General features: G+C 40.2%; 1 protein-coding gene across 1 annotated transcript; it reads left to right on the top strand.

Moving 5' to 3' along the window:
• Window positions 1–717: 717 nt before the first annotated feature.
• Window positions 718–2,646, top strand: LOC135527106 (ribonuclease-like 3). Its single transcript, XM_064955751.1, has 2 exons — window positions 718–1,068; window positions 1,983–2,646. Exons 1-2 carry the CDS (start codon window positions 948–950, stop codon window positions 2,426–2,428), a joined length of 567 nt encoding a protein of 188 aa, XP_064811823.1. The 5' UTR covers window positions 718–947; the 3' UTR covers window positions 2,429–2,646.
• The last annotated feature ends 22,810 nt before the right edge of the window (window positions 2,647–25,456 follow it).

The raw sequence follows: 25,456 nt of genomic DNA, 5'->3' as shown, positions 1-25,456 counted from the left end.
TTCTTTGGAAGTGTGTCCGCTATACAGTATGTTTGTGATGATGCAAATTCTCTGAAACTGGTTCTGCTATATTTTATGTACTGTTAGGTTAACCTTAACAGTTAACCTTAACACCTTAACATTTCATGGACAATTAGTAAAACTCAAACAGGTTTATTCACTCATTGGGTCATATTGCTGCACAACCAAGGAACAAATTCACACCAGCACTGCTATTTAACCCTTTATCCTATGCTGAGCCCCTTACACTTCTGAACAGCCAATACACCTCTGTTGCTATCCAGTAGAGATATGTTGTTCCTCACTTCATTTAACCTGATCTCTGCCCAAATTGCTCACTCCTCCCCAGTTCGCGGCTGTCATGTTGATTCATACTAATCTGTGTCTCTTCTCCTCCCATAGGAACACTGAGGTCTGAAAATAACGTATCCTGGTAGAATGTAAACCTTCTCCATTCTTCTCTCTCATTCAGTGACATGAAAAAGGATATTTCATATTTTCAAGTTTAAAAGTCAGAACAGAACAATACAATGATTCTAGAACTCTGTCCTCTATATGTTTGCGATGTCACTTCTCTGAAACTGGTTCTATTTTTTGAAACATGTTGCCAATTCCCTGGAACTGAATGGAAATCCATTTCACTTCTTAGGGATAGCCCCCTTTTAAAAATGTTTCACCTAAAATGACACCCAAATCTAACTGCCTGTAGCGCAGGCCCTGAAGGAAGGATATGCATATTCTTGGTACCATTTGAAAGTAAAGTATTTACTGTGTGGCTCAACTTTTTCTGCCATTGTTTATTATGCTGCATTCAATGTGTAGTATAGTGGTTTTGATTCATATCAGCTTTTTTTGTTTGCCTTACCAACATTATCATGTTCAAATTGCCACTGGGAACAGTGTCTGTATTTACAATATTTTTTTAAATATTGATTTTACTATTTGAAATGAACGTCCCTCTTCAGCATATGTATATAAATCAAGCAGGTTTAGTACCTTCTACCATACTCTGGGAGAAAGACTATAATCATCAAGACAAGACCACACAAGAAAGCTCACTGCAGACAGGTAAGATTGACTTGATTGTTTCTAGGGTTGTTGCGCTGTCCGTAAGAAAAGCTGTAAAGACATATCGGTCAACCACCTGAGAATGTAGAACAGCATTTCTACCAAATCATTTCTTCCTCACCCCTCAGCTGTCAGACGTGTATTTTATGAGTTTTGATGGCACCTAATATGAAGTCGCTCTTGATTGACTGTGGCAGATATTTGGGGAAGACTTGACTGTTAATAGTTAAAAAGCTAATAGTTCATTTAAAACCCTTTTAATCCATGCAATGTTTTACCATGGGTGTCAGGGTGACCAACATCTAAGTTCATCACAAACAGGTCAAATGTAATTGCCTGAGCATTACAGTGCTAGAGCATTAAAGAATAGCTCTGTATCTGAAGATTGTTGTCTTTGAGTAATGCTGTATTGTATCTGTAGAGATACTTGAGAGGACAGAAAACAACTAACCAGTCACATCAAAGGCCATTGAAACCAGTTGTCAGAGTTAAATGCCTTCTCTCTCAAGTAAAATATTGCCACATCTTTGTAATCAAAATATGATTTCAATGATATAATGTAGAGCATGTTTGTAATTTACAGTTTATATAATTTGGATTATGATGGATCTACTTTATCTTAGTATGTAACTGTTTTTAACACAGTGCATCGCTGTAAATCACATTGTCTTGTTTTCGGTACAAATGAATTGTTTGGGACACAAAGCAGTTTTAACTCTCCCCTTACAGAAAAGTGTTTCACAGTTTAAGAAAATATACAGAACCTCAATTTGAGGGGAAGGTGTGGGTGCTACATTTACTATGGAACGTTGCTGGTATGCAAACCGCATTTACCTGAAGATGGCTAACATAGTATTAAACTGTATGCATTCATCTCCCACGCTGTCTGACTCATCTCCTGTTTCCCCATTAAGATCTAGTCATGACGTTCCAGAAGGCTTTCCTGTTCCTGGTGTTGCTGTGTGCTACAGTGATGGCCAACGTCGACCAACAACATAAACAATTCCTAAAACAACACGTCAATGGGAAAATGAATACCCAGGCGTGTGATAGTCAGATGAAATCATTGAATTTGAACCGGCTTGATAAACAATGCAAAGAGAAGAACACCTTCATTGGGGCCAATCCAGAGCAGGTCATACAAATCTGCACTGGGGGTGGCACACCGAAGGGAAAAAATCTGGTTCAAAGCAACAAAGGCTTCTTTATAGTCATATGTACCCGTACAGGTGTGCATTCCTATCCCAATTGTACATACAAGGGATCTTCGGCCACTAAGAATGTTATCATTGCATGTGAAAGTAATTTGCCAGTGCACTATGATGGTGATGTTGATATTGGCACTACGGATGGAAAGTGAATACATATGAAAGGTGTGTCACCGCTAAATGTAAGCACAACTGGAGACATGTTATTGACAAGGCAGCGCTACTGTGGCTAGCAAATTAGTGTAGGAGTGTTTGCTCACAACTAGATCTCTGCTAACAATTGCAACACTGTCTCAAACTGCATGTCTCCTGTAATGTCAACTTTCCAAGCGTAACTAAACTGCTTTGAAATAAAATAACAAAGTTGTCACTCAAATTGTTGTGTTCTGTTTTGTTTTTCGGTATGGGGATTTTGGACCAATCGTACTGTTTCAATAACTTTCCATGAGCTGCAACCATGGACATCTCTGGGAAAGACCTTCCTATTTCCTGGATCAAGTCCCATACTGTTTTAGAATGGGCTTCAAGATTATTTCGTCAAATTCATAAAACGTGTTCATTTCAGATATTATATTGATATTTGTGGATTAAATTATAAGCATCTTATTACTAAATGTCTCTGACTGACACTTTGCCATCTAATAGAAGCCTAACCTCAAAGTGCTTAAAGGTCCAATGTAGCAGTTATCTCAATATGAAATAATTTCTGGTTGACAAGTATCTTACTCTGATTGTTATCAATTAAAATGGTCAGAAAAAAAATAGCTTCTTAGCAAAGGGCAATTTCTCAAGCAAGAATTTTGCTCCATCCCACTGAAACAGGTAGGCTTTTCATTAAAAAGGAATTGTCATTCTTAACAATTTCACAGTATTGTTCCAACCTCATACTGTGGAAATATATACTACTGTATATATAAAACACAGGCAAATCACATTTGACTGCACTGGGCCTCTAAAGTAAATGTAAGATTTTGAATAGACGGGATGGCACTTTATCCAAAAACTGTGTTAGGACAGTGTGGTTTTAGCAGATGCTTCTATCTGAAGTGACTTACAGTCATGCTTGCACACAATATACACACGGTTTGTCCTGGGAATTGAACCCACTATCCTGGTGTGCAAGCACCATAATCTACTAACTGAGCTGTCATGATATTGTATGATATCTGTCATGCTGCTATTAGAACTCTCTCATCCCATACTTCACTAAACGGATCAATGCATTCACCATATAGTCCAGGTGCCTAAGAAATGCTTACCTAAGATGCCCAATGATGGCTTTTTTAAAGCTGCCACCTCACACGTTGTTGTAAAATTATTGTTTTGTGTTTATAACATATTTGAACATTGTATTATATTTAAAGTATTGTGATAGTTTAGGATTTTACTTTTGATGATATGTGATTGTAAATTGGTGTGAAATTCAGTCTATGACTGCAAATAAGCAGTCAAATATATTACTACTACGACTAACACTTTGCTACTATTCATAGGCTGAAAACTCTTCACTGTAATGTTAAACTAGCGGTAAACAAACATGCATTAATTTAAAACAAAAGTACACGTGTGTTAGTCCTACCTTACTGCAAACGGAACTTCCACATGTTACAATTAGCGTTATGCTTGATTGACAAAGGTTTTCCACCAAATCCCCTGAATAGAAAACACTTGCAAATAAGAGTTTTTTTTAAATTACTATTAAATTCAGTAAAAACAGAAAACATTTTTATCATCCTAACAATCAAATCAAACTGTTCCACCAGTTCATCCAGAGGAAATCCCATTGTTTATACCTGGATGTGTGTTGTTTGTAGAGGCATTGTGTGGTTCCCCCACCCATGACCTCATCCTCAAACTCTAGTTCCTTTGAAAGATTATCTTTTATACCACATTTGTATTCATTTACAGTGGTTGCTTTGATTGCAGGACAATGTCATTTCTGCTACTCTTGAACCCATTTTCTGAGTCATCACTAGTTACGACAGACGCAAAGTTATAAACCCCGCCCATTTCTACAAGTTATCTCCTTAAAATCTGATTTTAAACCACACCTTAACCTTAACCCTAATCTTAACCAGACTGCTAAATTTATGCCTAACCTTAAATTAAGACCAAAAAGCCATTTTGCCAACTATGTGAATGTGACATACTGTAGTTGATAATGAAATGAAATGAAATAAGACAGACCTATACCTAGGGGTCCTGTGTGGCTCAGTCGGTAGAGCATGGCGCTTGCAACGCCAAGCGTCGTGGGTTCGATTCCTGCTAGGACCACCCATATGTAAAAGTAGTGGCCCCAGCCGACTTGTAAGTCGCTTTGGACAAAAGCGTCTGCTAAATGGGATATATTATTATTATATTATCATTTGTACCTCTGCATGGCTCCTTCTTCATCATGTTTTACGTTTTCCACGGATTGTTCACTTCATTAACCATAAACTGGGCCTATAAAAGGTTTCATATCAACCGACTTGCATAATATTTCTGAGCCCCATGTAGCAATCTGTCTTCCAGATGACGTTGGCCTTCCACAGATCATCTAACCTGAGACAGGTTTGTGTATTGGTTTCTTTGGTAGTCTGAAGCTGCAAAGATGATGCAACCATGTGTATTTCTCCTCTTGGTCAATACAGTCTGTAAGTATGGCCCAATGCTTGATTATACTACTTATCATTTTCATTATAGGTGGGTTAATAAATAATTGACCCATTTTCAGTTTTGTTCAACATGTGTAGTATTTTATGTTTCTTCAACAGATTCTGTCAGTGACCATCTCAATACAGTGACTGTTAAGCTTGGGGAACGTTTGACCCTTGAAGGTGTCCAACCACCTGGTTTAAACATGTTATTGGAAAGTACCCTGAAGTCATTCAATGTACAATTCAAGTTCAAGTAATGTGACATACAAGGAGGGGTTTACAGATCCTCTGCATAACTTTGTAATACATGAGAGAAAATGTTTTAACTTGCTAATTTCAGAGGAAAAGCTCATTTATTCAGTTATATATTATTGTGCAGCCATGTACACCGATAAAGTGACATTTGGAAATGCATCCCTTGTCATCGTCCACAGTAATTATGAATGATCTTTTCACTAATTAATAACCGTTAGTTAACTTATTTGATTTTATGACTTCAACTGGTGTTCTTTAAGTGTTCTTAATAAGCAGGTGGTAATACTCTTGGGTCCTGTCTATAATAACAAGAATTCTAACTTTTTTACTTTATTGCTTTTTTCCCACTTCACAAAAAACATTGTTGATAGGAAGATATTGGGTTGAAATAGTGTTACATTTGGGATAAATGAAAAACAAATGTATACGGTAGGCTCACAGTCCAACTCCAAGACTGTGGAGCAGCAGCCAGAGTCTGACCCAGTCCATTCAGGAGACTCTGTGACTCTACAGTGTACAGTACTCTCTGAGACCTGTACAGGAGAACACAGTGTGTACTGGTTCAGAGCTGGATCAGGAGAATCCCATCCAGGAGTCATTTACACCCCTGGGAACAGGAGTGATGAGTGTGAGAAGAGCCCTGAGACTCTGATGCTTGGACTTACTACTGTGCTGTAGCCACATGTGGGGAGATCCTGTTGGGAAATGGAACAAAATTGGATATTGGTAGGTGATGAAGTATAAATGATACATATTTATTTTTAAACTTCTGTGTTTAGCCCTGTTTAACAGTCATTCACTGTCTTGATATAGAGTACATTATGAAATTATTGCGAAGAACACTAGATTTTCAGTATTGAGGATTTTGCATTCAATATGAAGATGGAATTTACTTCTGACTGCTTTCTTGTCTTCCTTGTTTACCTCTAGCGTCGAGCAATCCCGTATCCGGGAGCGTAATCATAGCCTCAAACTCATTACCATAACGCAACGTTTCCTATTCATGAATATCGCAAATGAAATGAAATAAATATATTCAAACACAAGCTTAGCCTTTTGTTAACAACACTGTCATCTCAGATTTTCAAAATATGCTTTTCAACCAAAGCTACACAAGCATTTGTGTAAGAGTATTGATAGCCTAGCATAGCATTAAGCCTAGCATTCAGCAGGCAACATTTTCACAAAAACAAGAAAAGCATTCAAATAAAATCATTTACCTTTGAAAACATCCGAAGTTCTTCAATGGCGAGACTCTTAGTTAGATAGCAAATGTTAATTTTTTCAAAATAAAAAAATATTGGTGTAGACGAAATAGCACCGTTTTGTTCATCACGTTTGGCTAAGAAAAAGACCGGAAAATGCAGACACTTACAATGCCGAACTTTTTTTCCAAATTAACTCCATAATATCGACAGAAACATGGCAAACGTTGTTTAGAATCAATCCTCAAGGTGTTTTTCACATATCTATTCGATAATCTATCAGTGCTGGCAGTTGGCTTCTCGTCAGAAGCAAACAGAAAAATACTGCAGCTGGAGATTACGCAATAATTGCGACAGAGGACACCAAGCGACCACCTGGTAGATGTAGTCTCTTATGGTAAATCATCTTCCAATGATATGCCTACAAATACGTCACAATGCTGCAGACACCTTGTGGAAAACGTAAGCTGACTCCGAGCTCCTTCACAGCCATATAATCAGTCATTGGCATAAGGCGATTTCAAAAAATGCGGCACTTCCTGATTGGATTTTCATCTGGGTTTTTTCTGTAACATCAGTTCTGTGGCACTCACAGACAAAATCTTTGCAGTTTTGGAAACGTCAGAGTGTTTTCTTTCCAAAGCTGTCAATTATGTGCATAGTCGAGCATCTTTTCGTGACAAAATATCTTGTTTAAAACGGGAATGTTTTTCATCCAAAAATTAAAAGAGCGCCCCCTATATCCAAGAAGTTAACGGGATCGATATGACAACAGCCAGTGAAAGTGCAGCGCGCCAAATTCAAAGCAACAAAAATCTCATATATATCCAAGAAGTTAACAGAAAACCCCTGAAGGAATGTGCTGTTTCAGTAATATTCATCCTCGGGGAAGCAGTATTAATGTGTATTGTTCTGATAATCTACCTCATGTACACAAGGAAGAATATAAAGATCTGTGACTGTTGTAATGGTAAGTCAATTGTGATTATAATTATTTTTTCTGAGAAGCATTTGGTTTATTTGTATATATGTTTTAGATTTTAGCCTGGGTTTTTCAAATGATTGCCTCGCCTGTTTCACCAACTGCTTCTCAGATAGAGTTCAGTGTGTCAAATCGGGGGACCTGTTGTCCGAACCTCAGGCAGTCTCTATAGGGGTACCACACTGTTAAATTCTCAGGCCGACTCTTTTCTCTGTATATATCAATGATGTCGCTCTTGCTGCGGGTGATTCATTGATCCACCTCGACGCAGACAACACCATTCTGTATACCTCTAGCCCTTCTTTGGACACTGTGTTAACCTCTCTAGGGTAGGGGGCAGCATTCGGAATTTTGCATGCCCAAATTAAATGGCCTGCTCCTCGGGCCCAGAAGATATGATATGCATATAACTGGTAGATTTGGATAAAAAAATACACTCTGAAGTTTCCAAAACCGTTAATATAGTGTCTGTGAGCATAACATAACTGATTTAGAAGGCGAAAACCTGAGAAAAATCCAGGAAATAGTTTTTTTTTTTGGTTTTGTAGTTTTCTATTCAATGCCATTACAATATCCATTGACATAGGACTCCATTTGCAGTTCATATGCCTTCCACTAGATGTCAACAGTCTTTAGAAATTGTTTCAGGCTTGTATTCTTATAAATGAGGGAGTAAGACCAGTCTGAACGAGTGGACCCTAACATGACGCAGAGTTTTTTTCAGGCGCATGTGCATTTCTTGTTTACCTTTTATATTGACAACGTTATTTTCCGGTTGAAATATTAGATTATTTAGGCTAGAAAAAAACCTGAGGATTGAATATAAACATCGTTTGACATGTTTCTATGAACTTTACGGATACAATTTAGATTTTTTTTGTCAGATTTTCTTGACTGAGTTTGAGCCTGTGGATTACTGAAGAAAACGCGCTAACAAAACTAAGGTTTTTGGATATAAAGAGACTTCATCGAATAAAAGGAACATTTATTGAGTAAATTAATATCTTCTGATTGCCACCATATGAAGATCAAAGGTAAGGGGTTAATTTTATCTCTATTTCTGAGTTTTGTAAGGCTTCTGCTTGGCTGGTTACTGTTTGTAATAATTTGTCAATTGGGCTATGTTCTGGGCGAGGTATGTTCTGGGCTAGGTATGCTTTCGCCGAAAAGCATTTTATAAATATGACACCATGGTTGGTTTAACAAGAAGTTAATCTTTAAACCTATGTAAAATATGTTTGGTTTTCTGAATTTTTATAATGAGCATTTCTGTAATTGAATTTGGCGCTCTGCAACCTCACTGCATGTTGGCCAGAAGGGATGCTAGCGTCCCACGTACCCTAGAGAGGTTACAATGCCATAAAACACTCCTTCCGTGGCCTCCAACTGCTCTTAAACGCTAGTAAAACTAAATGCATGTCGTTGCCCGTACCCGCCCGACCGAATAGCATCACTACTCTGGACGATTCTTAGAATATGTGGACAATTACAACTACCCAGATGTCTGGCTAGACTGTAAACTATCCTTCCAGGCTCATATGAAATCTGGAATCGGCTTCCTATTTCACAACAAAGACTTAAATCTCCCTCACTAACTTTAAGTATCAGCCATCTAAGCAGTTTACCGATCGCTGCAGCTGTACACAGCCCATCTGTAAATAGCCTATCCAACTACCTACCTCATCCCCATACTGTTTTCATTTACTTTTTTTGCACACCAGTATTTCTACTGGCACATCATCTGCACATAGTTCACTCCTGAGTTAATTTGCTAAATTGTAATTACTTCGCTACTATTGGCCTATTGTGTTATTGACTGTACTTTTGTTTATCCCATGTGTCACTCTGTTTTGTTGGTTTTTGTCACACTGCTTTGATTTATCTTGGCCAGGTCGCAGTTGTAAATGAGAACTTGTTCTCAACTGACCTACTTGGTTAAATAAAGGTGATATAAAAAAAGATACAACATTGTTTGGTTTAAATAATCAGATTAATGGCTGTAAGTATTTGGACATACCCATGGGTAAAATGAATTAAATCACATTATATTAATGTGTTTCCTGTAATTTGGCATATGATTACATTGCATACTTCTGTAGTTATGTTCTGTAGGTTTTGTTCACCCTGCCTTAAATGAGATAAATACTTGCTTATTTGATCAGAAATGGAAATGAAGTGATCAAAGCTAGTAATTTGATGTATTCTTACTGAAGCAGGAGCCATTCCACTTCAATCCGGTGGTGAAGTTCCCAGTTCTGATCAGCAAAGTGATCAGGTATGGAATTATTTTATCTGAAGTATAATTAACTACTGGCCATGCAATCATCACAACTATTCAACAGACATTTTACAATTTTGGCAGTAGCTAAGACCAAATGCTGCCCGCTGTCACGCCCTGGTCAAAGTATTTTGTCACATTACCTTCCTCCTCTCCTGAAGCGACCAGGTTCGCCGTGATGCTTTTTTTTCCTGCCTTGTGACAGACACAGAACCTGAAGGGCTGGAGCTCCAGCTACCACCTGGTCATACAAGAATTCCGGTCCTTCATGGTCTGGATCCAGGTCAGTGCTGAGGTCCGTGTGCAGGTCAAATTCCCTCCCAAGAAGGTAGTAACGGAGACTATCTCGGGCACACTTTATAGCCAGGCACTCCTTCTCGATTGTAGATTACCTGGTTTCCCTGGGCAACAGCTTCCGCCTCAGGTACAGCATGGGACGCTCTTCTCCTGGCTCTCCTTGGGGCAGTTCAGCACAGCTGGATTAAATTTCTATGGTTGGTTGCGGCTGTTGGTTCCACATTTCTGGGCTCTGTAATTTTCAGTCAAAATGTGCACTTATAAATCATAACAATTTGAATCAAAATACAGCTGTAGACAGAAGTCAAACATCAGAGATACAACTGATGTCTCTCCTGAGTTCTGCCCAGAACAAAAGAAAGACAGCAGTTTGGAATGCATATGCTACTTCTGAAAAGAGAAGACTAACCTGTCTGTAGAACAAATAGAAGGGACAAAATCTCAACACACACTTTGTAGCCGAAAGTGCAGCACTGTTTTTCAAGTAGCTCATCTTGAGATTCCCACGACGCTCCTATGACTCCGTCCTCATCATAAGGTGAGTGAGTCAGTGTGCCCCTGTCAATGGTATTTAGTAGTCTACTGTAGGCTGTAATATGTATACATTCCCAGTTAAAAGTCATTATTTTTACTATTTTCTACATTGTAGAATATGAGTGAAGACATCAAAACTATGAAATAACACATGTTTAATTTCAGATTCTTCAAAGTAGCCACCCATTGCCTTGACAGCTTTGTACATTCTTGGCATTCTCTCAACCAGCTTCACCTGGAATGCTTTTCCAACAGTCTTGAAGGAGTTCCCACATATGCTAAGCACTTGTTGGCTGCTTTTCCGTCACTCCCAGGTCCAACCCATCCCAAGCCATCTCAATTGGGTTGAGGTAGGGTGATTGTAGAGGCCAGGACAACTGACGCAGCACTCCATCACTCTCCGTCTTGGTCAAATAGCCCTTACACAGCCTGGAGGTATGTTGGGTCATTGTCCTGTTGAAAAACAAATGGTAGTTCCACTATGAGCAAACCAGACGGGATGGAGTGTTGCTACAGAATGCTGTGTTGACCATGCTGGTTAAGTGTGCCATGAATTCTAAATAAATCCAGGTAACTCTGGGTCATCCTTTCCTGTGATGGTCCTCATGAGAGCCAGTTTCATCATGGAGCTTGATGGTTTTTGGAACTGCAATTTGTGCAGTTTGTGAAATTTTCCAGATTGACTGACCTTCATGTCTTAAAATAATGATGAACTGTCAATTCTTTAGACCTGAACGCAGCTACCTTTCCAGCCCACTTTCCAGCTTACAAACACTGAGATCTCCTGAACGCAGCTCACACTCCAGATCCCAATCACCTGAATTCTGATCACACACCTGTATGTCATTATCACACACTAATTTAGTTCAATTCTTTGCACCCCATCACTGTGAGGTATTGTTTGTTTTGTGACACTCATCAAATCGGAGCGTTGGGTTTCCCATAATTTACTCCTCCTGTGTATGATAGTTTTTACCTGACTTACTAATGACGCCTTTTGCCTACGTTTTGTAGCCTTTTCCCTGCCTGTACTGTTGCCTTTTTGGAACCCCTATGTACAGTGCCTTGCAAAAGTATTCGGCCCCCTTGAACTTTGCGACCTTTTGCCACATTTCAGGCTTCAAACATAAAGATATAAAACATTTTTTTTTGTGAAGAATCAACAATTGGGACACAATCATGAAGTGGAACGACATTTATTGGATATTTCAAACTTTTTTAACAAATCAAAAACTGAAAAATTGGGCGTGCAAAATTATTCAGCGCCTTTACTTTCAGTGCAGCAAACTCTCTCCAGAAGTTCAGTGAGGATCTCTGAATGATCCAATGTTGACCTAAATGACTAATGATGATAAATACAATCCACCTGTGTGTAATCAAGTCTCCGTATAAATGCACCTGCACTGTGATAGTCTCAGAGGTCCGTTAAAAGCGCAGAGAGCATCATGAAGAACAAAGAAAACACCAGGCAGGTCCGAGATACTGTTGTGAAGAAGTTTTAAAGCCGGATTTGGATACAAAGATTTCCCAAGCTTTAAACATCCCAAGGAGCACTGTGCAAGCGATAATATTGAAATGGAAGGAGTATCAGACCACTGCAAATCTACCAAGACCTGGCCGTCCCTCTAAACTTTCAGCTCATACAAGGTGTTACGGATACAGTTATCCTGTGGGTGTGTGTGTATCCTGTGTGTTTCTTTTCTCTCCTTTCCCCTCACAGGTGAAAATCATCACTCCCCAATCAGTCAACAATCAATCATCAATCAGAAGACACACCTCCTCCTATTTCCTGACCTATCACAGTTCCTTCCCCATGGTTTAAAAACCCCATCATTTGTTTGTTCTAGAGCTCAGCTCAGCTCAGCTCAGCTCAGCTCAGCTCAGCTCAATCTCTCTGTAAATGCCATGTCTGTAGGTCTCTGTGTTTCACTCTCGCTTTGTGTCTTAACCTCTCTTTTGTTTAAGCACCTCATAGCACTTTGTCATCACCTGTGAGTATTGTTTTTGGTTATGGTGTTTGTGTTTGATTGCTGGTGGAAAAGGGGGAAACCAAGACAAGTCGCCCATGGGCATACACTACCCGTAGGTGAACTTTGTTAAATACACTAGTTAGAACTGGGCGGACCACCCACTGTATTTTTGGTTAGTTAGTTAGCTGTTGTTAAAGTAGGCTAGTCTAGCTTAGGGGTGTTTTTGAATACTTATTGTTTCTTTCCTTGGGTCCAGCTCAGCCCCTTTTCCTGCTCCCCCCATTACCGTGTGTTTATAAATAAACCTAGAGTTTGACGGTAGATTTCAGTTGTCGTGCTTATTTCGTTCACACTTTTCCTTTGTCACAATAATAATTTGCATGAGTTATGTTACGAGTCTCATTACCATCCCCCCTAGACTGTCGGGCCAAAAGGGATTCGTAACGTAAGTGGAGCCTCGTCCGGGATATGTCATAACTGACACCCATGCCGCTCATGTAGATTGTTGTAGTGGTATAGTTCAGTGTTGAGCGTCATAGCTGAAGTAGCATTAGTGTTTGCTATTTCCTTTGGCACTTGTGAAGTAGTGTAAAAATGACTACTTTTGATTTGAAATCTTTTTTGGATAACCCTTCGTGGGAGGTTTTTGACAAATGTCGTAGAGTTGATTTAATGACCTTGGCTGACCATTATTCAGTATCGATTCCGCAGAGTTTAGTTAAGGCGGAGGTGAAACGGCTAGTATTAAATGTATTGTTGGAAGAGCAGGTGCTTGTGTTACCGCTGCCTGAGACTACTACCCCTGTAGCGGATGTTGCTGCTCCTGTAAGACCATTGGTGTCTGATAATGAGGGAGAGGCTAAAACACCAGCCACATTGTCCCGTTTTGATCCACTCTCCCCACTGTCAAATGGTGATGCCAGGAGGGATGTCTGTTTAGCACAGTTCCAACTGGAGGTGGAAGAGAGAGCCCAAATTAGGCGAGAGACTCTCCAGTTGGAGATGTGTAAAATAGAGGCAGAAAAAGAACGAGAACAACGGCATTTAGAGATGTGTAAAATTGAGGCAGACAGAGAACAAAGGCAGTTGGAGTTCAAAATGCGCCAGATGGAACTTGAGGCAGAGACAGCGAGGCTAGCCTCCAGTCCTACTGTGCCTGTTTGTGAGCCGTCCTCACCTGCTGTGTCCTCAAACACGTTTGACATTAGTAGGCAGATTGCCTTAGTACCTTTGTTCAGAGAGTCAGAGGTTGACTCCTATTTTTGTGTATTTGAGCGTATAGCCGTAGCATTGAAATGGCCTGAAGAGGTTTGGTGCCTATTACTTCAGTGTAAATTAACTAGTAAAGCCCAAGAGGTTTTGTCAGCGCTACCTCTGGAGGACAGTTTGAATTATGAAGTGGTCAAAGCTACTGTTCTTCGTGCCTATGAGCTTGTGCCTGAGGCATACCGACAGAGATTTAGGTCTCATAGAAAGTCTTCTAGTAAGACTTATGTGGAATTTGCTAGAGACAAGGGAAATCTGTTTGATAAATGGCATGCTGCTAGTAAGGTAACTGATTTCAACTCTCTCCGGGAGTTAATCTTGTTGGAAGAGTTTAAAAATTGCTTACCCGAACGCATTGTAGTTTACCTAAACGAACAGAAAGTATCCACCCTGGCAGAAGCGTCTGTGTTGGCATACGAGTTTGTGTTGACGCACAAGAGTGTGTTTTCGGCTCAAACTGAGAGTAGAGCCACTGAGTTTCCTACCTTTAGCCCTAGTCGTCCAGCAGTAGTATGTCAAGCACGCCAGAAGAATGAGCGTCGATGTTTCTATTGTCATAAAGTAGGACATATGATTAATGATTGCTTCCTGCTTAAACGCAAACAAGGGATGTCTCTTCGTGCCAAGCCACCAACAGGTGTTGCTCTAATTCGTACGGTTGTGAGGTCTGCAACAAAACAGGTGCCTCAGGGTAACTGTAGTTTGAAAGTCTCAGTCCCCGACCGCAGTTATGAACCATTCATTTTCGAGGGGTTTGTGTCCCTAACGAATGACGAAGCGTCTCAACGACCGGTTAAAATCCTTAGAGATACTGGTGCGGCGCAGTCGTTTATATTGTCTGATGTTTTGCCCTTGTCTGACGATACATACTGTGGTTCCAGTGTGTTAGTGCAGGGTATTGAAATGGGTTTTGTCCCAGTGCCATTGCACTTTGTGAAAGTACACTCTGAGTTAATCAGTGGAATATTCAGAGTGGGGGTACGCCCTATGTTGCCAGTGAAAGGTGTGACCTTCATAATGGGTAACGATATTGCCGGAGGAAATGTAGTACCCGTATTGGAAGTATTGGATAAAAGTGACCACTCTCTCTCGAATGAGCTGGCACAGAATTATCCACATGTGTTCCCCGCTTGTGCCGTCACTCGTGCTCAGGCACGACAAGAGGGTGATGAGATAGATTTGTCGAACACTGTTCTGTTCAAAGAGGTTGATCAAGAGGATGGATTGTGTGATACCTCTGAGAAGCTGATCACCTCTGACAAACAGCCTAGGAAAGAATCAAAGAACATTGAACTTATTGCTGATGCAATACAGTTACCAGTCACTCGTGAGCAGCTGATTGCTAACCAAAAGGTTGACAACAAGCTTGCTAAATGTTTTTCTAGTGTTGTCTCATTGGAAGATGTAAAGAAGAAGAACGTGGCTTACTTCATTGATGGTAATCTCCTCATGCGTAAATGGAAATCCCATGTTGACGCGGATGGAGATTGGAATGCTGTTTACCAAATAGTAATTCCTACAGCCTTTCGACAAAATGTGTTATCCCTTGCTCATGATCACCAGTGGTCTGGTCATTTAGGAATCACAAAAACTTATGATCGGATCCTTCGACATTTCTTTTGGCCGGGTTTAAAACAAGATGTGGCTCAGTTCTGTCGGACATGCCACACATGTCAGATAACAGGAAAACCAAATCAGGTTATTCCTCCCGCTCCTCTTTGTCCCATACCTGTCATAGGTGAACCATTCAAGCATGTGGTGGTTGATTGTGTCGGACCGTTACCGAAGACAAAATCGGGTAACCAGTTTTTGTTAACGATAATGTGTATGGCTACAAGATACCCCGAGGCCATTCCTCTGAGAAGGATTACAGCCCCGGTAGTGAGTAAAGCCTTAATAAAATTCTTCACGACATTCGGGTTACCTAGGGTGGTACAAAGCGATCAAGGTACCAATTTCCTATCCAAGCTCTTCAGGCAGGTGTTAAAATCCTTGTCAATTACGCACCGTGTGTCAAGCGCCTATCACCCAGAGTCTCAGGGTGCACTTGAAAGATGGCATCAGACACTGAAGTCTATGCTACGTAAATATTGTTTGGAATCTGAGAAAGATTGGGATGAGGGAGTTCCTCTAGTTTTGTTTGCTGCTCGTGAAACTGTGCAGGAGTCCCTAGGCTTCAGCCCGGCTGAACTGGTGTTTGGTCACACAATGAGAGGACCAATGAAAGTCCTTAAAGAACAGTTCTTGTCCCAAGAGTTGTGTACCAGAGATGAGAATGTGTTGGACTATGTTAGTCGCTTTCGTGAGCGCCTACACCAAGCTTGTGCTCTCGCAAAGGAAGCTCTGTCTTCCTCACAGAGGAGCATGAAAAGACAATATGATAAAGAGGCTGTTTCTCGTCCACTACAGCCAGGTGACCAAGTACTGGTGTTATTACCTGTTCCAGGATCTTCACTGTCAGCTCGTTTCTCGGGTCCTTATTTAATTGAAAAGAAAATAAGTGAAACTGACTATGTGCTTCAAACTCCTGATAGACAACGCCAATCTCGTGTGTGTCACATTAACATGTTGAAAGCTTACCACACCCGACCCATCACACAGTTAGAGAGTTCAAAAACAGAGGAAGGTACTGCTGTCTCCTCTGCTACTACTGCTATGATAGTGGACTGTCATATTGATGATGTTGATGGCTTGGAGTTGCGCAATACTCAGCAGCAGTGTGTTAGATTGCCCAACTCAGAAATGCTGCTGTCTATCCAATCCGGTCTGGTTCATTTAACGGATGGACAGGCCAATGATATTGTGAGGCTACTACACAGTTTTCCATGTCTCTTTAATGACGTTCCTACTCGCACAAATGTGTTGGAACATGACATTAATGTTGGAAATGCTACACCTATCAAGCAACACCCATATCGTATCAACGCTTCCAAGAGGAAGATAATGAGGGATGAGGTGAGATATTTGTTGGAGAATGACCTGGCTAAGCCAAGTTCAAGCCCTTGGAGTTCTCCTTGCATTTTGGTTCCTAAACCTGATGGTACGTCCAGGTTATGTACGGATTATCGAAAGGTAAATTCTGCCACTATGCCAGATTCGTTCCCGTTACCCCGACTGGACGACTGTATCGACACTATTGGTGCTGCTAAGTATGTAACTAAGTTAGACCTCTTAAAAGGTTACTGGCAGGTTCCGTTAACTTCACGTGCTTCTGAGATTTCTGCCTTTGTGACCCCAGACAACTCCCTACAGTACTCAGTCATGGCTTTTGGGATGCGAAATGCACCAGCCACCTTCCAACGACTGGTTAACTCCGTATTAGCTGGCGTTCCTAATTGTAGTGCATACCTTGATGACCTAGTGATTTATTCGTCTGAGTGGTCAGATCATGTTGACTCGATAAGGGTAGTATGTGAACGGTTGGCAGCTGCTTCTCTAACCGTGAACTTGGCAAAGTGCGAGTTTGGGAAGGCTACTGTTACCTATCTCGGTAAAGAGGTTGGCCATGGACAGGTGCGCCCTGTTAATGCCAAGATCTTGGCTATAACTGCATTCCCTGCACCTACCACCAGACGAGAGCTACGCCGCTTTTTAGGGATGGTTGGCTACTACCGTAGCTTCTGTAAAAATTTCTCTGCGGTAGTTGCTCCATTGACCGATTTGCTTAGTCCGGCTAGATCATTTGAGTGGTCCCCTGATTGTAAGAGAGCTTTTGAATCAGCGAAAGCACTCTTATGTAGTACACCTGTACTTGCTGCTCCTGATTTTGAACAACCGTTCAAACTTGAGGTAGATGCTAGTGCCAGAGGTGCTGGTGCTGTTCTACTGCAGCAGGACAAGAGTGGAGTGGATCATCCCGTTTGTTATTTTTCACGTAAATTTAATAAATGTCAAACAAACTATGCGACAATAGAACAAGAAGCTCTTGCTTTGTTGTTGACTCTGCAATACTTTGAAGTATATATTGGTTCCAGTGCCCTACCCGTGATTGTATATACTGACCATAACCCCTTAGTTTTTCTCCACCGAATGTACAACCAGAACCAGCGCCTTATGCGTTGGGCGCTGATTGTACAAAATTATAATTTGGAGATCCGCCACAAAAAGGGTTCTGATAATGTGTTGGCAGATGCTTTGTCTCGTGTGTGAAAATGATTTCTGCATGTTTTGCAAGGTTGTTGCTTTGTTGGGAGTATTCATTGAAATACTGTAGTCGCAACCCCTAGGGTTGCTCTTTTAAGGGTGGGAGTGTTACGGATACAGTTATCCTGTGGGTGTGTGTGTATCCTGTGTGTTTCTTTTCTCTCCTTTCCCCTCACAGGTGAAAATCATCACTCCCCAATCAGTCAACAATCAATCATCAATCAGAAGACACACCTCCTCCTATTTCCTGACCTATCACAGTTCCTTCCCCATGGTTTAAAAACCCCATCATTTGTTTGTTCTAGAGCTCAGCTCAGCTCAGCTCAGCTCAGCTCAATCTCTCTGTAAATGCCATGTCTGTAGGTCTCTGTGTTTCACTCTCGCTTTGTGTCTTAACCTCTCTTTTGTTTAAGCACCTCATAGCACTTTGTCATCACCTGTGAGTATTGTTTTTGGTTATGGTGTTTGTGTTTGATTGCTGGTGGAAAAGGGGGAAACCAAGACAAGTCGCCCATGGGCATACACTACCCGTAGGTGAACTTTGTTAAATACACTAGTTAGAACTGGGCGGACCACCCACTGTATTTTTGGTTAGTTAGTTAGCTGTTGTTAAAGTAGGCTAGTCTAGCTTAGGGGTGTTTTTGAATACTTATTGTTTCTTTCCTTGGGTCCAGCTCAGCCCCTTTTCCTGCTCCCCCCATTACCGTGTGTTTATAAATAAACCTAGAGTTTGACGGTAGATTTCAGTTGTCGTGCTTATTTCGTTCACACTTTTCCTTTGTCACAATAATAATTTGCATGAGTTATGTTACGAGTCTCATTACCATCCCCCCTAGACTGTCGGGCCAAAAGGGATTCGTAACGTAACGTAAGAAGACTGATCAGAGATGCAGCCAAGAGGCCCATGATCACTCTGGATGAACTGCAGAGATCTACAGCTGAGGTGGGAGACTCTGTCCGTAGGACAACAATCAGTCGTATATTGCACAAATCTGGCCTTTATGGAAGAGTGGCAAGAAGAAAGCCATTTCTTAAAGATATCCATAAAAAGTGTCATATAAAGTTTGCCACAAGCCACCTGGGAGACACACCAAACATGTGGAAGAAGGTGCTCTGGTCAGATGAAACCAAAATTGAACTTTTTGGCAACAATGCAAAACGTTATGTTTTGCGTAAAAGCTATACAGCTCATCACCCTGAACACACCATCCCCACTGTCAAACATGGTGGTGGCAGCATCATGGTTTGGGCCTGCTTTTCTTCAGCAGGGACAGGGAAGATGGTTAAAATTGATGGGAAGATGGATGGAGCCAAATACAGGACCATTCTGGAAGAAAACCTGATGGAGTTTGCAAAAGACCTGAGACTGGGACGGAGATTTGTCTTCCAACAAGACAATGATCCAAAACATAAAGCAAAATCTACAATGGAATGGTTCAAAAATAAACATATCCAGGTGTTAGAATGGCCAAGTCAAAGTCCAGACCTGAATCCAATCGAGAATCTGTGGAAAGAACTGAAAACTGCTGTTCACAAATGCTCTCCATCCAACCTCACTGAGCTTGAGCTGTTTTGCAAGGAGGAATGGGGAAAAAATTTCAGTCTCTCGATGTGCAAAACTGATAGACATACCCCAAGCGACTTACAGCTGTAGTCGCAGCAAAAGGTGACGCTACAAAGTATTAACTTAAGGGGGCTGAATAATTTTGCACGCCCAATTTTTTAGTTTTTGATTTGTTAAAGTTTGAAATATCCAATAAATGTCGTTCCACTTCATGATTGTGTCACACTTGATGTTGATTCTTCACAAAAAAATACAGTTTTATATCTTTATGTTTGAAGCCTGAAATGTGGCAAAAGGTCGCAAAGTTCAAGGGGGCCGAATACTTTCGCAAGGCACTGTATGACGTTCTGCCTGCCCCTGGACCCAGCTACCTGCCTTCTCCTGTGGTCCTTGACAATTAACACCTGCCGCACCCTGCGTTTGAAACCAGCTATCTGTCTACCATCGTGTTCATTACAGGCTACTTGTAAGTATAAAAATGCAAAATATATTTTTATTTAACAGTTTTTGCTTAATAAATTATTTCATGTGTTATTTTATAGTTTGATGTCATCACTATGATTCTACAATGTAGAAAATAGTTCAAAATAAATAACCCTGGAATGAGTGTCAAATGTTGACTTGTACTGTATATTTAAAACCAAAAACTTTTAGACTTTTACTCAAGTAGTATTTTATTGGGTGACTTCCACTTTTACTTGAGTAGTTTGTTATTAAGGTATCTTTACTTTTACTCAAGTTATGATATGAGTACTTTTTCCACCACTGATCAATTAGACGGGTTGTGACTAGTTCAAATTCAGTTGACTGGTTCAAAATCAACATTTACAATTGTTATCAATGATCAATACATAAGGCCAAAAAAAATCACACTATAGTTAATGATACCATGTCCAGACCCTTGTTGGTGGAAAACAATCTACAGGAAGTGTTGCACAACCAATCAGGTCATTCTTACATTGCTCCAAGCAAAATTAATAGTTCTCCTTTTGTCACAGTCATTACATGTTTCATGGTTAAGGGAAAGAATGTAGCAAGATGATCAGAACAAGCTTTATTTTGGTACTTCTCACTCAACTTTGTAAGTGCATGCCTAACCAATTGTCTTACTGAACTACAGAATTTAAAACTGAATGTGTAATCTACGTCTTAGACTATTGGAAAGTAAGTGCAGTAGAGCAGAAAGAGGATGGAATACTGTAACTATATCAAAGTAGTTTTGACAGCTATAACAGGAAACATCACCATATCAGTATGTTTTAAGGACATTGGTTAGGCTTTGTCCTAGCCCATTCCCAGATAGCTCTGACCACTTTAGCAATTATTCCACAAATTGATGTCTGAATTGGCAAAGTGAATGTATTTGCAAAACGTTCTATTGCAGACCTTATTCAAAATGAAGTTCATCAGCCAGTTCCACTAACCACTGTTCAGCTCGGAGACTGAACAGCAGCTAATGTCTGACCCAGTCTATCCAGGAGACTCTGTCTCTACAGTGTACAGTACTCTCTGAGACTTGTACAGGAGAACACAGTGTGTCTTGGTTACGAGCCGGATCAGGAGAATCCCACCCAGGAGTCATTTACACCTCTGGGAACAAGAGTGATGAGTGTAAGAAGAGCCCTGAGACTCCCCCTCCTACACATAGCTGTGTCTTCAGCCTCTCCAAGAACAACCTCAGTCTCTCTGATGCTGGGACTTACTACTGTGCTGTGGCCACATATGGTGAGATCCTGGTTGGCAACGGAACAAAACTGGATGTCAAAGGTACTTTTAATGAGGTGGGAAGAAGCCTAGTAACCTTAACTGAATTATACTGCAGCATAATCACAAATGGAGGTCAGCAATGAATTAAAATGCCTACTACGATATTTGCGCATTTATTTGGAACTTACACTGCAGCCTTTTAAAAGGTTGGACAAAAGTTCCTGTTCATTATTATAATTTTGTTCATAGATCATAAAAAGCAGTTTTCATTGTATTGTTATTATGTTCTCCATGTATTTGTAGTTGGGATGGACTGTATTGTGCTGGTTCCAGTTGGTATTAGTCTGTGTGGAGCATTAATGCTGAATGCTGTTTTACTGTTCTTCATCCACTCACGTCAAGAGGAAACAAACGGTGAGCATTAAAACCAGTGCTGTAATTTAAAAGCTGGTGCTATAATTCGACAGTTTCTTGAGTACATGACATATTGAATTTCAAACAATGAATTAATGTAATTACATTTATCCAATGCATCATGTTTGTAGGCTATTCACAGTTGAACCATTTTGTTTTTGAAATACTGTTGTTCTTTTGTACACAGTTTCGTTAGAAAAATTACTTACTTGTTTGAAAATGATCCTTTAGTCAATAAATGTGTGATTTATTAGTGTACTCAGCAACCAGTCTAAAGACAATTAGCTCAGAGCAGCTATTGAAATATTGTGAGCTGGTTACAAGTCAAGTGCTCTAATTTCCTGTTTCTTTATCTTTAATTCTTTCTGACATTGTGTCACAGTGTCAACTTGCTGTTATGCAACCACCATACTGTTATGCAGGCACCATATTTGTCACCAAAACCCCTGGCTCCAGGTCATCTGTAAGTCTTTGCTAGGTAAAGCCCTGCCTTAACTCAGCTCACTGGTCACCATAGCAGCACCCAACCGTAGCACGTGCTCCAGCAGGAATATTTTATTGGTCACCCACAAAGCCAATTCCTCTTTCGGCTGTCTTTCCTTCCAGTTCTCTGTTCCAGTTGTTGGCAGCAAACTGCAAAAATCACTGAAGCTGGAGACTCATACCTCCCTCACCAGCTTTAAGCACCAGCTGTCAGAGCAGCTCAAAGATCACTGCACCTGTACATAGCCCATCTGTAAATAGCCCATCTGTAAATAGCCCATCCAACTACCTCATCCCCATACTGTTATATATTTTATTTTGCTCCCCAGTATCTCTACTTGCACACTCATCTTCTGCACATCTATCACCCCAGTGTTTAATTGCTATATTGTAATTATTTCGCCACTATGGCCTGTATTGCCTTACCTCCATTATCCTACCTCATTTGCACACACTGTATATATACTTTTTTCTATTGTATTATTGACTGCATGTTTTTTTCCATGTGTAACTCTGTGTTGTGCTTTATCTTGGCCAGGTCGCAGTTGTAAATGAGAACTTGTTCTCAACTAGTCTATCTGGTAAAATAAAGGTGAATTAAAAAAATGTGTGTATATATATATCTTACATACATACATACATACATACATACATACATGCATACATACATACATACATACTGACATACATACATACATACATACTGACATACATACATACTGACATACAGGCACAATTCTTGATACTTTTCACTCGTGTGAACTTTTACTAATCCAGCTGTCTCTGGATAAATCACACTGTTATTGTTGCTTTATGTTATTTTTAAGGTAGATTATTGTCTCATGATTTTCTAATTTCAATTCATTCTGCAATGGAAACAGATAACACATCTCTACAAATCTGTGATGGCATTCTCAATGGTGACCAGTTGGGTCAACAGGTACAAGTACTATCTTACAAAACAGTATGTGACTACTACTACTTACTTAATGATCAACATCAATGATATGTTTTTTTACTGAGACCAGCAATTTGAGATACCTGCTATGCCACTCTAGTATTCTGTAACAATTCACTCATCTTAGGAATTGTAGTTTTTTTTCTCCATGTTTCTTCTCAGGGAATCAGTGGTGACTGGTTACAATACAATTTAGTGACCTTTACCAGCAAGACAACTGGAATCAGGAGAAATAAATGAAAGAACAGGTGGAGCATCCAGTCGGTCCACCATTAAAATTTGCACCCTGACAGAAACAAGTTTTATTTCAATTTCTATTCTATAGTTTAAAGGAGTGTATTTCCCAGAGTTAGTAACCAATCCTACAGTGGGGAAAAAAAAGTAGTTAGTCAGCCACCAATTGTGCAAGTTCTCCCACTTAAAAAGATAAGAGAGGCCTGTATTTCATTATAGGTACACTTCAACTATGACAGACAAAATTAGGGAAAAAAATCCAGAAAATCACATTGTAGGATTTTTAATGAATTTATTTGCAAATTATGGTGGAAAATAAGTATTTGGTCAATAACAAAAGTTTATCTCAATACTTTGTTATATACCATTTGTTGGCAATGACAGAGGTCAAATGTTTTCTGTAAGCCTTCACAAGGTTTTCACACACTGTTGCTGGTATTTTGGCCCATTCCTCCATGCAGATCTCCTCTAGAGCAGTGATGTTTTGGGGCTGTTGCTGGGCAACACAGACTTTCAACTCCCTCCAAAGACTTTCTATGGGGTTGAGATCTGGAGACTGGCTAGGCCACTCCAGGACCTTGAAATGCTTCTTACGAAGCCGCTCCTTCGTTGCCCGGGCGGTGTGTTTGGGATCATTGTCATTCTGAAAGACCCAGCCACGTTTCATCTTCAATGCCCTTGCTGATGGAAGGAGGTTTTCACTCAATCTCACGATACATGGCCCCATTCATTCTTTCCTTTACATGGATCAGTCGTCCTGGTCCCTTTGCAGAAAAACAGCCCCAAAGCATGATGTTTCCACCCCCATGCTTCACAGTAGGTATGGTGTTCTTTGGATGCAACTCCGCATTCTTTGTCCTCCAAACACAACAAGTTGAGTTTTTACCAAAAAGTTATATTTTGGTTTCATCTGACCATATGACATTCTCCCTTCTGGGTCATCCAAATGCTCTCTAGACTTCTCTAAACTTCAGACGGGCCTGGACATGTACTGGCAGGGGGGCACGTCTGGCACTGCAGGATTTGAGTCCCTGGCGGCATAGTGTGTTACTGATGGTAGGCTTTGTTACTTTGGTCCCAGCTCTCTGCAGGTCATTCACTTGGTCCCCCCGTGTGGTTCTTGGATTTTTGCTCACCGTTCTTGTGATCATTTTGACCCCACAGGGTGAGATCTTGCATGGAGCCCCAGATCGAGGGAGATGATCAGTGGTCTTGTATGTCTTCCATTTCCTAATAATTGCTCCCACAGTTGATTTCTTCAAATCAAGCTGCTTACCTATTGCAGATTCAGTCTTCCCAGCCTGGTGCAGGTCTACAATTTTGTTCCTGGTGTCCTTTGACAGCTCTTTGGTCTTGGCCATAGTGGAGTTTGGAGTGTGACTGTTTGAGGTTGTGGACAGGTGTCTTTCATACTGATAATAAGTTCAAACAGGTGCCATTAATACATGTAACAAGTGGAGGACAGAGGAGCCTCTTAAAGAAGAAGTTACAGGTCTGTGAGAGCCAGAAATCTTGCTTGTTTGTAGGTGACAATACTTATTTTCCACCATAATTTGCAAATTAATTAATTAAAAATCCTACAATGTGATTTCCTGGACTTTTTTGCCCCACTGTATATACAGTATCTGGCTCGTGCTGTTTTGTTTCTTTGATTTTTTTTTTCAGAATCAAGTATTAATACATGTGCAGAATGTTTAATTTGTAGTCAATTTCAAAGTTTACACCTTTGAGGACAGTCACTCTTTGTACCATTATTAAAAGCTCAATTTTAAATCATGTGATGAATCAGACCATGTTTAATGATAAATTGGTTTGATGATTCGACACAGGGCTACTGGAACATTATAGCTATAATTACATTATGCCGTTGGAACGCAATTAATACTGTAGAATGTAATGAACCTACCATATATAAAATGTTTAAGAAGTTATCCTATCTTATTTTTTGTTTCATGGGTTACAGTAAATACTACAACAATAATACATTTAGCAACAATTATTAAAATAATAAAAATAGAACCATAAAACAATTCTACATTATTGCAAATAGAGAAAAATTACTTCAAATGGGGGCTGATCAACTAATTTGATTTGAAATGCATTTAAATTGCAACAAAATGTACAATATCACAATAGGTAAGCAATTAGTCCTTGTCCGAGCCAGAATGACTCATAGTGGCAGGAGACTATGTCCTGACTCTATAGTGGAAGAGAGATTGATGTACAAGTACACCTCCTGGACAGGACACTT

Source organism: Oncorhynchus masou, chromosome 32 (genome assembly GCF_036934945.1).
Source record: "Oncorhynchus masou masou isolate Uvic2021 chromosome 32, UVic_Omas_1.1, whole genome shotgun sequence".
Classification (NCBI taxonomy): Eukaryota; Metazoa; Chordata; class Actinopteri; order Salmoniformes; family Salmonidae; genus Oncorhynchus; species Oncorhynchus masou.
This window is presented reverse-complemented; position numbering and strand designations above follow the sequence as displayed.